The sequence below is a fragment of the Eublepharis macularius genome, chromosome 8 (genome assembly GCF_028583425.1).
Source record: "Eublepharis macularius isolate TG4126 chromosome 8, MPM_Emac_v1.0, whole genome shotgun sequence".
NCBI classification, from domain to species: domain Eukaryota; kingdom Metazoa; phylum Chordata; class Lepidosauria; order Squamata; family Eublepharidae; genus Eublepharis; species Eublepharis macularius.
The window spans coordinates 141415129-141429212 of record NC_072797.1 but is presented as its reverse complement, the minus strand read 5'-3'; the positions used below and the strand labels follow the sequence as shown (position 1 = coordinate 141429212).

General features: G+C 48.0%; 1 protein-coding gene across 2 annotated transcripts in view; it reads right to left on the bottom strand.

Annotated features, from left to right (window-relative positions):
• The window catches only part of CORO2A (coronin 2A), a 97997-nt gene that overhangs the window by 33887 nt on the left and 50026 nt on the right, over positions 1–14084 (bottom strand). Inside the window, exons 1-2 of one of the 2 annotated variants that reach the window (XM_054987163.1) lie at positions 10232–10399; positions 3622–3822 (exon numbers count right to left, since the gene is read on the bottom strand). In XM_054987163.1, the coding sequence (XP_054843138.1) occupies positions 3622–3822 (201 nt within the window). In that variant the 5' untranslated portion in view covers positions 10232–10399. Of the gene's footprint in view, positions 1–3621; positions 3823–10231; positions 10400–14084 lie in introns of those variants that run through there. The other variant, XM_054987164.1, reaches the window with a different exon arrangement.

Genomic DNA, 14084 nt, shown 5'->3' with positions numbered 1-14084 from the left:
GTGCACGTCTCTTAAATCTGACCTTTAGATTTGGTCTCCATGGCACAGAATATGACAATTCAAATGGGTACTATACCTTTTAAAGTTCTTATGGGGCCAGTGCCACTGACTATATTTTACTCTCTTCATCACTACTACAGACGATTCAAAACTTTGATATTCACAATAGAACCGAAAGCGATCATCTGCCCCAGGTTGCAGTCCTCTCTACTTTTACAGATCTTCCAGCTATGGCTGATTCCACACATGTTCGATAATGCACTTCCAATCCTCTTTATAGATCATTTGGAACGGATTTTTTTGTGTGCGGAACAAAAAATCCACCTCAAACAACTGATAAAGTGCACTGAAAGTGCATTATCCAACATGTGCGGAATCAGCCTATGATACCCCATAATATGGTGGGTCCAAAGCAGGGTAAAGATCACCTAATATGGAGTGAAAAATTATATAATAAAATTAAAATTATTCTCAATTCCCAACAATTAATGGACCCGAGAAACTCGGTGAACTCCCCTGACCTGGATAGCTTTGTTATTGTTACAAATATAATTTCTCTACTAAACCCTTATGTGACTACTGATAGCCAAGTCAAATTAGCCCACCCTAGAAAATCTTGGCTTGATCAAGAGTGCGGAGACATGAGGCATACATTATATACATTACAAAGTAGAGTTAGAGAACTCAGGACAGAGTCCTCAATCCAGCTCCTGTCCCAGTTTTGCTCCTTTTATGAGCAGCTTCTCCGAGACAAAATCTTGCTTATTATAAATCCCAGTGGGAAGAGCTGAGCCTCTCTATTTCACAAAAAAATTATAAAGAGTTTCTGGGACTTAATATCTTTAGCTACACAAGTATGTGATCCAAATGTTGATGCTGACTTGTGGTTTCGCCACTTCTCCCTTCTTTATAATAACACCTGTTGATTATTCACCTTGTGACTTAGAGACTCTTCCAGCTTGGGCCCCTGTAACAACCTCAGAATGTAAGCGGCTGGTCGACTCCTTTCCTACAGGCAAAGCCCCAGGGGAGGATATGGGCCACCCGGAGGTATTTAAACTCTCAAGTGGCGATGCCCAATTTTAGCCAGGCTTTTTAAAGAAATTGACCACACTTGTACCATCCTCTTAACTGGAAACAAAACATTATAATTCCCATTGACAAAAAACGGTAATAGGCAAGACTCTGCAAACTATTGCCCTATCATTTTGCTAGACATTTCCTCCAAATTATACACCCGCCGTCTCTTGTTTAAATTGGAAGATTAGGCTGACTCAATTGAAGTGCAACATGCTAAAGTACCACAGTAATACAATCAGAACAGGCAGTGGCGACCAATACAATCAACCAAGGTAATGGAGTATAAGGTGAGCGCTACATATAAAGCCATGAAATTGTTTTCATAATAAAAGTACTTCTGTTCTTTTTTACAGGTGTCAGGAAGGAAAGCCCGGGGGCACAAGACCCCAGCGACCCTACAAGCAGCCAGGCAAAGAACGTGCTTCAAAACGTCTTCCTCAGGAGTCACAGAATCACAGAGTTGGAAGGGGCCATACAGACCTCCTAGTCCAACCCCTGCCCAGTGCAGGATCAGCCTAAAGCATCTCTGACAAGTATTCATCCAGCCTCTTCTTGAAAACTGCCAGTGAGGGGGAGCTCACCACCTCCCTAGGCAGCTGGTTCCACTTTTGGAGTTGCAACACAGGTAACACCTGAAAATAATAAGCACCTCCTTTGGAGGTGCTTGCTTTTCCACCAAAGAGCTTCATGGTGGTGATTTATTATTTTCAGGTGTTATCTGTGTTGCGACTCCCGAGGAAGACGTTTTGAAGCAAGTTCTTTGCCTGGCTGCTTGTAGGGTCGCTGGGGTCTTGTGCCCCCAGGCTTTCCTTCCTGACACCTGTAAAAAAGAACAGAAGTACTTTTATTATGAAAACAATTTCATGGCTTTATATGTAGCGCTCACCTTGTACTCCCTTACCTTGGTTGGTTGTATTGGTTGCCGCTGCCTGTTCTGATTGTATTATTATGGTACTGTAGCATGTTGCACTTTAATTGACTATACATTTGTTGTTACTTTTTCAATAACACTTTATACTATTTTTTCACTGTGTTGCCCTCATATTGCTTGTTTTGGTACTCCCTTGAGGGTTGCTCCTGTTGCTTTTTTTGAATCAGGAGCAATGCAGGTGGCAATGCCCACACCCGCTTTACCCAGCTGGGATTAGGAACAGAACAGGTAGTAAAGCCCACCGCCCACCTTCACCTGTCAGGACCAGGCGCAGAGCAAGAGGCAATGACTGTTCCTCCCTTCACCCAGCGGGGAGCAGGTGGCAATGCCCACCCCTCTTTACCCAGCCGTACCTGGCATGTATCAGGCATGGAGCAGGTAGCAAAACCCACCACCCCTTCACAGGGCCGAGATCAGGCGTGAAGCAGATGACAATGCCCACCCCCCTCCTCCACCGGCTAAAAATCAGTGACGGAGGAGGAGCGGATGCCTGCCTGCCCGCCCTCCCCTTTCTAAAGCCCATTGTATATTTTCCCACAATGGGCTTTGTTGTTAGCGTAAATAAATAAATAAAATAGGAGGGGAGGGGAAAGGTTAGCGCCCCCCCACCTGTCCCAAATGCTACAGCCCAATCCAACCACACCAACTGCTTTTTAATGCTCAAGAAAACACCCAGAGAACCGTTCAGAGATTGTTTCCTCCTCCTTCCCAAAGATGCTCACAATCTGCTGACTCAAAGAACAAAGTTGAAGAGGAGGTACTCAGGGGGCCAGCGTGGGGAATCAGCAGAAACTCCCACCCTCTCTTAAAAAAAAATGCCCCCGAAGGTTCAAAACTGCATGGTGAAATACAGGCAAATGAGAATTATGCTCATGGGGGAATGAATTGGTAGACAGACCCAACGTGTTTCAACTTTTCAAGCCCTGGCTCAGTGCAAAACATGGTTGCTGAAGGAGCTGGCCTCTCACCCCCCTAGGGCTGCCAGGCCCCCTCGATCTCCCAGTGGGAGATTGGGGCCTGGCTCTTACCTGGGGGGGGGGCTGTGTGCGTGTGCGCTCCTGCGAGCGCAATGACGTCACTTAGTGACATCACCACGCAGCCCGTTTGGGCGTGGATTGGGCCCGTTGTGGGCCCCTGTGGAGCGCTGGAGCGTTCCTGCGCTCTACAGGGGCCCACAATGGGCCCAATCCGCGCCCATTTTGGCACGGATCGGGTCCGTTTTGGCACGGATCGGGCCTGTTTTAGGCCACTGTGGAGCATGGGTGCGTTCCTGCGCTCCGCAGGGGCCCACAACGGGCCCAATCCGTGCCTGTTTTGGCGTGGATCGGGCCCGTTTTGACATGGGCCGGGTCCGTTGTGGGCCCTTGCGGAGTGCAAGAACGCTCCCGCGCTCCACAGGGGCCCCAATCCAGGCCAAAACAGGCCTGATCCTGGCGGCTGCTGTGCACAGGGGCGCACAGCACTGCAGGGGGGCGCGCATTGAAGGTGTGCCCCCCCACTGGCCAGGTAGGTGGGGGCGGGGGTGGGACCCACTGGGGGTCTGGCAGCCCTACACCCCCCCTCCCCCACACAAACCCCTTCTATAACTGACAGACTGAAGTGATACTTACTTGATTTACTGGTATCACAAGAAAGGCGCCGCCTCCCGCACACTCTGTTACCACAGCAATGAAACGTGGGTTCACAGCGCAAAAGTGGTTGTCATGGACGCTCCGGGTGATGGGGATGCAGTCATAGCAGTTCTCCTTGCTGGCGGCCTTGCCGTAGACGTGGCGGAACTTTGAACTGCGATACTGAGGGAACCATGACATCTGCAACGGGCAAAGGGAAGACGCGCGTGAACACTCCAGCCTTGGCCACCGCGATGTACCCTCATGGGTCATAGGGGAAAAGAGGGACGATCCTGCGCCTCACGTCCACAATCTATGCCCGAGTCTCACAGCGATAATCTATGGCAAAGTCTCGTCTCACCCACCAACTCCCATAATTGAAGACCACTGAAGACCGTTCCTTTAGCGTTTCACTGGCTTCTCAAGCAACAAATGGAGCATAACGCTTACTTTGCCGAATAAACAAAACAAACTTAACAATGAGTCTTGTTACACACATCGGCCTGTCTCCAACCACTGACGGACACTTCTGTTTCCTTAAGGTTTCCATTAAGTCTCCCGCTCCTATTGCAGACCCCATGGCCTGCCCGTAGGCTATTCTTGAGGTTCTGCACACCTATAGAACTGTACTGGCAAGGCAGGTTCAGTGGATTTCAGTGGGAATTGGTGAAAACAGCTGAACCCTCTTAAGATCACTTTAGTGCCCTTAACTGCTCTGTACTCAGAGCCAAGCTACAAGTGATGAATGACACAGGTTGGACACTTGCCAGCTTCCCTCAAGTTTTGATGGGAAATGTAGACAGCTTGGCGGAATGTTGGACAAGTGACAGTTGAAAAGTCCATTGGGCAGCAGTCGAAGAGCCGCAAGACCAGGATGCCTACATTTCCCATCAAAACTTGAGGGAAGCTGACAAGTGTCCAACCTGTATAAGGTGTCACTTGTAGCTTGGCTCTGAGTGGCTGGATACAGGCCTCCGCTCAGAAACACATTCACCCACCTCTGTTCTGTTCCTGGGATGAGCAGTTACGGTGTGGGAGAGAAAGTAAATACATTCGAGGGTATATGTAGACACAGCATCAGTGTTCTCAAAAGCCCCCCCCCCCAGATCTCCGCAGGATCAAGCAGGGATTAATTAGGGATGTGACTCATTAGGGACACGGACGCAAAACAGGAATGGCTGCTAGGAAATAAGGACAGTTGGAGCACGTACTGAGGGAGATTTATCAGTGTGACAGAAATCTAAAAATCAAGAACTCACAGAGGATCCCCAGTAGCGGCATGAACCTGACTTCCTCCCTTGACTCTGCCATGGATAGAGTCTGTTGGCCAAGGGAATAAGGAGGTTTGCCTGCTACCAAGATAACCTTGTCCATGTTTGACACTGCGGTTGCAAAGCACATGGTGCAATGGGGTTACGTTCTAGGATGAAAGTATTAAGCACTGTGCAGGAAGCTACATTATGGCATGGCCTCAACTGTGGTGCTTATTGGCCACTGGCCTGCCTGCATCCTTAGCATGCATCCTCTTCCCTCTCCCTCTCTCTCTCACAGCCACACACACACACACACTTCTATTTATCTGACACATTTGTATCCTGTTCTTCCTCCAAAGAGCTCAGGAATGTGCACATGGTCCACCATTTTATCCTCACAACAACCCTGCGCGGAAGGTTAGGTTGAGAGCATGTGACTGGCCCAAATTCACCCAGCAAGTTTAATGCAGGAGCGTAATCATCATATAAAACAATCACAGAAGAACCAAAATCACAGAATCGGCAGCCAGAATCTCTTCACATCTACCCAGCAGCCTCAAAGAACAGAACAGAAAGGTTTTTACTAGACCTCTGGAAGTCTCAGCAGAAAGGGCTTGGTGGTGGGCATTCCTAAGAGGGACAGAAAAGACTCTGCTTCTTGTGGTCATCCATTTAGTCTCCGACAGCAAACTACTCCAGATCAGGGCATTCCTTGATCCTCTTAGCTTACTGGGTAAAGGGTGGGGAAGTTTGTCCTTGAGAAACCATGGATCTAAACTCTTTAACCGATTAATGCCAGAATCTGGAAGCCAGTGGTGATCTTTTAGTACTGGTATAATGTGGTCTCCACTCATGTCACTGGCCAATTATGTGGGTAGTTTTTTTTCTTGAACAGTCTTCAAGGGCAGCCACACAAAGACTTCATTACAGTAATCAAGCTGGGAAATTGCCAAAGAATGCAAGGTCCATACAAGGGCATAGTGGGAATTACGCCCTGCTGCCTTAACTGGATAAGCTATGTTTTAAAAATATCAAACACAGGTAAACAGCATTATTAAGCAGCACCTAAGGTTAAATTCCAGCATGTGTCTTAACCCCTTTACCACGCATTGTAACTATGAATGTACTAGGTGATTTCTTTGCACAATAAAAAGGAATTTAACAATCAGATTTCTTGGCACTAAACAGAGAAGAGACTGTTCTCTCTCTTTTAAAGAAAGCAGGAAGTTTGCCCAGAGCTCGAAAGAAACATTTCCCTGAATTATCTAAGTAGCTCTTTATCTATGTGCAGTCTGGACTCTGGGGTCCATCGAGCAACAGGGTGTGTGTTGCCATTCCCACTGCATATTATGGACTACATTAGGCTTCACACTTTATCACCTAAAATGGCAGTCCAAATCTCAGTTCCATTCTATAGTCCCATTCTACACATTAAGTGAAAGTAGGTCCCCCTCATTTTGACAGCACTTGCTGCCAGTGAAGTGTGCATAGGACTGTGGCCCTAATATAGAGGTCCCTAATCTTTTTGAGCCTGCAGGCACCTTTGGAATTGGGGGGTGGGTGGGTGGGTGAGTGGGGGGACAGAGCCAAACCCCCAATGGCTGCCACTGGAGAAGAAGCCTAATTGCAGTGCCCCCCTCCTGGATTTGCAGAAGAATTGTAGAAGGGGAGGAAAAAGAAATGAAGGAAAGCCCAGGGGAGAGGAGGGAAGAGAAGAAAAGGAAATAAAAAGAAAAGCCTGAAGGGGAAATTGAATCATCACAAGCCTGAGTGCTTACCAGTCCTTCTGATCAGCCAGTGGTTGTGGCTGCTACTGCAGTCATGGAAAATCCTTTCATATGGATGACGGCACCCAGTAACAAGCCCTGTCTACTTTCTGAAAAGCTTGGTGGGTACCAAGTGAAGTACTGGCGGAAGCCAAGGCGTCCACAGATTCCACACTGGGGAGCCCTGCTCCAGAGAGTTGTGGAGTTCAGATGTTCAGGCTGGCTAACAAAGATAGTGCTGCAGCTCCATGCCCAGGCTCTCTCATTCTTCCATACTTTATTAATTTGTAAAAATAGTGGACACGCTCACCTATCAAAAACTGTTAGTATTCCAAAGAACAAAACATCCCAATCCCTCTTTCCCCACCCCCAAAATTCAAAGACATCACTCAAAGACTTCAAGCGTCAAACCGAACTCTGCCATCGAGGCCGGCTTGCACCCAGTCTGACGACACACGTTCTAGAATAGGCCTGTAAAGAGCTGTTCGCCTGCAGTAAGTAACATTCGCCTCCAGGCGATAACGCTGGAAAGCTTCTGAAAATTTTACCCTTTTGTCTTTTCCTCCCAAGTCATCAGAGCATCACAAATGTCCAAGCACAGGTCATGCACACACAGAAACATTTCATAGACTCATGTTTGTGAGTTTAATGGCACAGTGGTACTATAAAGAGGGACCAAAAATACGAACAGATGAAAAACAACACACTTCAGGAAAGATGGTTAACACTGAGGCCCGAGAACATTTTGGTTTGTTTAAAAAAACAAAAACAAAAAGCCCTGCTCTGCCAATTGCATCAGCCCCCAATATGGGTACCTGTGGGCCAAGCGAGAAGTGACGAATTACACTGCAATGGCAAGTCAACAGACTCAGGGCCAAGCTACACATGACGAATGACACTTGAACGGCAAGTGTATTTCTCCCTGTTCACTTGCCCTCCACTCAATCCACTTGCCGTTCAAGTGTCATTCGTCATGTGTAGCTTGGCCCTCACATGTATTCCTCCCTGTTCACTTGCACTCCACTTGATCACGTAGTGATCTGTTCACTTGCCATTCAAGTGTAATTTGTCACTTCTAGCTCGGCCCTTTATGTTTACCCCAAAGGGGCAAATAGCTTCCAGGGTCCATTTTCACTTAAGAAAATGGCACGCAGAAGAAGGCTAAGTTCCCCCTTGCCTCGTGCTGATCCAAACTGGATTCTAATGCATAACACCAAAATGAAGAAGAGAATGCTGGGAGCTCTGCTCATGGAACTTGCAGTGTCACACGAAGCTGAATTCCTCGCCTTTGTAATATTAGAAGAATGACATTATAAAAACAACAGAGAATCACATCCTTTGGCCTTAGCTAGCACCCTTTTACTTCAAGCTGTTTAGCATCAAGCTGTTCCCGTAACAAGAGGGACACTTACCTAAAGACTGAAAAAGATTTCAGTCCCTCCCTGTATAAAACTGAACTACTGCTCTCTTTCAAAGCATATTGTATAGTTTTTACAACAGAGACAGCCTAGTACAAGACCCATACTTGGAACCCACCAAGAATCACGGCCCCTGGAGGCTTCTGAGGTTTACTGGACGTTCAGGATTTGTTTCACTTTCATCTTTTTTTGTATTTCTATGATTACAACAGGACACTGTCAAATATGAACTTGCATGCTATTCCAGCTCTTAGTCAGATACAGTGAAACATCTCCTTCAAGAAAGGCTCCATCACTTTACAACTTCCCATTCCAAAGCTTCTGACATCAAAGAGCTTCTGGGCCTCTGGTCTCCCTTCTCGTCTACTTGCACATCCCACCAGGTGGTACAGAGACTCCCTGGTGTGCCATTTCTAGATACAGGCAGGAAGTGCATATCTGAATGTTCTTTCACATCAGTGTTTCCCTATCTACGGGAAATGGGGACATCAGAGAAGGAGTTCTAGCAAAGCGTTTCTTCCAAATATGTTGGGGTTTTTTTTTCTGTATGAAGGCAGCCCCTAACCCACCGCCACCCCCACTGAATCCAAATCCAACAAGGATAAATACTGACGAGACTCCAGAGTGCTTGTATCCACTTTAGGAAGAGAAAACAAACTATGGCAATTACACAGGATGGCACGCATAATTTATCAAAGCAGGGATGTCATCACACGGTACTCTATCCACAATACATTACTAAAGGAGTAATTAATGTTGTTGTTTTTTAAAAAAAGGTACGTCTTGCAGTGCCAAGTGAAACTTGGACGATTTTGTTTTTTTTATACAGAAAGTGAAACCACACTCAACGCCTTTAGCTCTGCCAATATCCGAGCAGTTATAAGCACTGCTTCTCAAAGAAGTACAGCCCATTTCTTAAAGTTATCAACCAGAAAATGGAAACAAGGAATGATAGACAAATGACGTGAAAATCCACTAACTATAGTCTCTAGATAATCTGCATCTCTTGAACATTTTGATCCTGCCCTTCCTCCAAAGCTCAAGGGGGCGGCCTTTATGATTCTCGCCTCTTCGTTTTATTCTTAGAACCACCCCACAGCAAGCACGGCAGGCAGGCAGAGGATGCCCGGCCGAAGAGGATCCAGGGAGTTCTGTGGCCAAGTGAGGTGGCTGAAGCCAGGTGCTCCCAAATCCTAGTCTGACACTCTAACCACTAAACCATACCGGCTCTCCTTTTTGTCCGATCAGTCACTGGTATTTCCAATATGTAAAACGACCACTTTCTAGTCCGTAATTTTGGTAACCTCTCAATCTCATTTTCACTTTGAAGAACAGATTTGTTACTTGCTAATTATTTTGCAAAGGAACCTGACACCTGAGACCAAGATACCGGATCTGTCAAAATTAGTGACATAAGGTTACACCAAGTCACCCCTCTGACATCTCCCATTCTGGTGAAACATATTGGAAGCTCTTTGGGGCAGGGATCCATCAATTTTGTGCATGTGTATGTGCTCATAAATCGTAACTAACTTATGGCGGCCCCAACAAGGGGTCTTTCAAGGCAAGTGAGAAGCAGAGGTGGTTTGCCATTGCCTTCCTTTGCCTTCCTTGGTGGTCTCCCATCCAAGTACTGACCCCGCTTAGCTTCCAAGATCCGACGAGATCAGGCTATGCCGTGCCTTCTTTCCTCCCCCATCGGTTTTGGCCTATGTTAAATCAGGCCCGCGTGACTTGTGACCCATTAAGCTGAGCACAGCCAATGTACTCTTATCAGGGTCAAGAGAAACCTTTTGTTTCTGCTACCTGGTGAGGCAGGACACAACGCAGGCTGATGGGCAACACGGCCAGTCTACTGACAACAGCTTGGTCGGCAGAAATCAGCTAGCAAATCTTTCTTCACTATGGAGGTATTATCGGCTGCTAATGTCTGCAGATCAAACTGTTCTAAAAGGCAGAGGCACAAGTCTGGCTGCTTCAGTTTTGATTCGTCTGGCCGGCCAGCCCACCAGCCCTGGACTGACAGGGGCTTCGGCATATACCAAGCAGGCTGCTGTATAGAACTGGCTGGCTGGGTTCAGCTTGGCGGGTCCCAAGTCAAGCAGGCCTAAGTTACACTGTCAGAACCCTAGGCATAATTAATAATAAACCAGTTTCTTTTGAAGCTACTTACCTTTCATTGATTTGCGATCTGTTTACATTAGATTAAATGTTTCTTGGCACGCCGGTGGGTTATGCTCTGCCACTTTTTGCGAAACCAAGGATGTGGAACGATTTAAAAAGAAATTAAATTAGATGAAAAAGAATTAGGAACAAACGCAGCCCATGCTGACTGCACACATCTAATTCCCTGCCTGCACCCGTCTGGTCTGAGTACAGAGCAAATAAAACAATGAAATTGGAACTCGAAACCCTGCCTGCTTGGGTGTGGCTGCAGCTGCCTCCTTGCCAGTCAGGTGAATCAGCTCTGTTTACAGTCTTTGCATGTTTGCCCGTGACCTCCGGGTATCAGTTATCTGCTCTGTTGTTTGACTAACCTGCCTGGGGGCACCAGCCAAGGCTCAAGTATAATTCCAAGGGCTTCCACTTAGGGGATTTCTGTTCTAAACGAACGCATGTGGGTCTAGACAGTTTCCTCTACTGTAGACTCCATGCTTAGAGGCAGTTCAAACTTTGATGTGACGTAAACTCCTTTTCTGTTCTACCCTTGCAAAAAAAAAAAAAATCTTTCAAGGCAGGTTATGCTAAAACATGCAGGCGCCATTGTTAAAACACATGCATCCCTTTAACACTCCATACCAGACAGACCTGACTCAGACCAGACGGCCATCAAGGTCAGTCTTGTCTACTCAGATTGGCGGTGGCTCTCCACTGTCTCAGACCGAGGTCTTTCACATCGGAGATCGAACCTGGGACCTTCTGCACCCCACCACTGAGCCACAGCCCCTCAATATTTCTGTCAAAGACTTCACTAAGAGTCTGGAAAATCAAAAAGAGTCCAGTAGCACCTTTAAGACTAACCAATTTTATTGTAGCATAAGCTTTCGAGAATCAAGTTCTCTTCGTCAGATGCATGGTACAGAAACTGGTCAAATATAGGAGGGGGGAGAAGGGGAGGAGAGAGAAGATGCAGTTAGGGTGGGAGAGGGAGGGTGCAACCAAAACATTCCTTTGCTAGTAAATGTAAACATCTCCTCTTGGAATGGAGATTAATTGGCTTGTGTGAGGCTTCAAAGGAGTTTGCCGTGTTGGTTTGTGGCAGCAAAACAACCAGACCATCCAATTCCAATGTAGTATAAGCCTTCGATAACCACAGCTCTCCCCGCCAGATGCATCTGACAAAGAGAACTGTGGTCCCCGGAAGCCCACGCCAGGTGCCACTGGGCTCCCCCAGACCCTGCCTCTGTAAAGGAAATCTGTTACCTGTGATAATGTGATAAGAGTCTGGGGTTCCTCATCACCGTAAAGGCTCGGTGGGCTGTTCTATTGTAGGACTTGCCAGTAGAGCCCCATTATCAAAATGAGGTTCAGTAGCTTATTCTGCATGTACTGGCCTGCACCCTTCCACTCCACTCAGCTAAGCGTGAAGCCTTCCTCCAACCAAAGGAGCCTTCCTTTAACTTAAGGTGAGAGTCGCTTCAATGGGTGGATGGCTTCAGAGTTCGTGGAGTGGTAGGATGGAGGCTTCTCACAGAGTTGTGCCCTTCCAAGCCAATTAACTTCAATGGGCTTCAGAGAATGTCAATCTATTGGGGATCGCACTGTAAACGAGGCAGGCCTTCCCAACTTGGGACTTGCCAAATCAATATCAACTATAGCCTGGAACCCTATTTTTTAAAAATCTATGTATTTCCACGTGTTGATGTCTTCTAGGGACAAGGAAGGTGCCAAGTGTTTGGTGGACCAATACACGGCTGGCAAGCCACCTTACTTATTTAAAGGCCATTATAACCCTCAGTCACCCGCTTGGCTCTAAAGGCGACTGCACTTGGCTTGGAGGATCACAAACTGTGCAAGTCTGTTGGGTTAAACCTCGCCAGAGGAAGGCAGCTTAATTTGCACTTGTTTTTAAAAAAATATTTTTATTAATTTGCACTTCTGACATGTTCCTAGTCTTGAAAGCTGTTGTCCTGAATCCTCCCATTATTCAATCACACCGACCCACCCTACTTCATAACCTGCCTGCCACTGCCTGGCACCTTCTATGGAAAGCAGAGCAGGAAAGGCAGCACAAGAAGCCCCCCCCCCCCCAGGAAGCCATGAACGGGCAGGGGCATTGTTACAGATTTTAGAGGTGGGGGAACCTCTCTCGTATCATGGAATAACCATAGCGATGTCATCAACACCACGATCTTTTCTTTTAAAGCAAAAGGATGTATGCCTTTGACATTAGTTAAGAATGGTCATGCCGTGCATAGTTGCCAGCTGGCCTGAAATGTCAGTGCTCCTAATCAGGGCTTTTTTTCAGCGGGAATGCGGTGGAACGGAGTTCCAGCACCTCTTGAAAATGGTCACATGGCTGGTGGCCCCGCCCCCTGATCTCCAGGCAGAGGGGAGTTGAGATTGCCCTCCGCGCCGCTCCAGCGGCGTGGAGGGCCATCTCAACTTCCCTCTGTCTGGAGATCAGGGGGCGGGGCCACCAGCCATGTGACCATTTTCTCCAAGGGCAACCCACTGAGTTCCACCACCTCTTTTCCCAGGAAAAAAGCCCTGCTCCTAATCAAATTTAGTCTGAAACACAGTGGGAGGTGAGAGGGAGGAGATGGTGGGGGAGAGATTCCTGGTCCCCCCTAAATGGCTTGATCCAGAAGACTGCAAAGAGGTAGTCAGCTCTGTCAGACCATTGCAGCAAAACAAAACAAGGCTCTCACGTTGGCGTTTTAAGGACTAACCACATTTATGAGCTTTTGTAAGTCACTTCTCTCGTCTTCAGATATGCAGAGTGGTCTAAGGTGCCACTGGACTTTTATTTTGATCCAGAGATAACCCCTTTCTCCTCCAAGAGCAATACATATGCAAAGGTCTTTTCTTTCACTTGAGCACTCCACAGCACCAAATCTATACATTTAAACACAGATGATATCCTAATTACGTAGGAAGAGTGGAGTGGGAGGTCTGGTCTTAAAACTGCAAAATTGGCACAGCAGCAGAACCTTCCACCTACCTACAGATTACCTCCGTGGTGTCTGTCTCCCCAGGGGGTTTTCTCTTGAATTGAGCTTAGATAAGAGGAGTGTGCCAAGACAGCCTACAGACAGCCCCCCCCAACCTTAAACGACTTCTCACTTACAACCATGAATCGGTTAGCAGAGTCACCAGCACAGGTACCAGGCCCTGCAACAGACCCAGATGCCAGCTCTGCCCTCATATCCTACCCAGGAAATATCCTACGCTAGTCCAACCGCTCGTGCACGCTCCCGGCGCTGCGTGATGTCATTTTGGTGATGTCATCACGCAGGGCGGAGGTAGCGTGCGGGGCTGGGAACCCACCCGCGCCATTCGCCTCCCCGCAGGCAAGTGGGGCGGGTGGCCTCGCAACCCCCCGCGCTGCCTTTCGCCTGCCCTGCAGGACAGGGGGCGGCCGGCTTGCCATGCACGCCTTGTCCTGCAGGGCAGGCGAAAGGCAGCGTGCGGGGCTGCGAGGCCGCCTGCGCCATTAGCCTGCCCCGCAGGACAGGGCGCGCGGCAAGCTGGCCACCCCGTCCTGCGGAGCATGCGAAAGGCAGCACGGGAGGTTGCGAGGCTGCCCGCGCTGCCGCCTGCGCGCTCCCAGCAGCTGGCTGCTGCTCCCGGCGCTCTCTCCCTGGCGGCGCCGGGGGCAGACTACCCCCCCTGCCCCCCCTCGATCTGGCCCTGAAACCAGCCAACCTCTGCACAAAAGAATAAATGGACACAAATCTGACATTAAAAATGGCAACATCCAGAAACCGGTAGGAGAACACTTCAATCTACCAGGACATTCCATCAAGGACTTAAAGGTTACCATCGTTCAACAGAAACCTTTCAAAAACAAAATCCAACGGGAA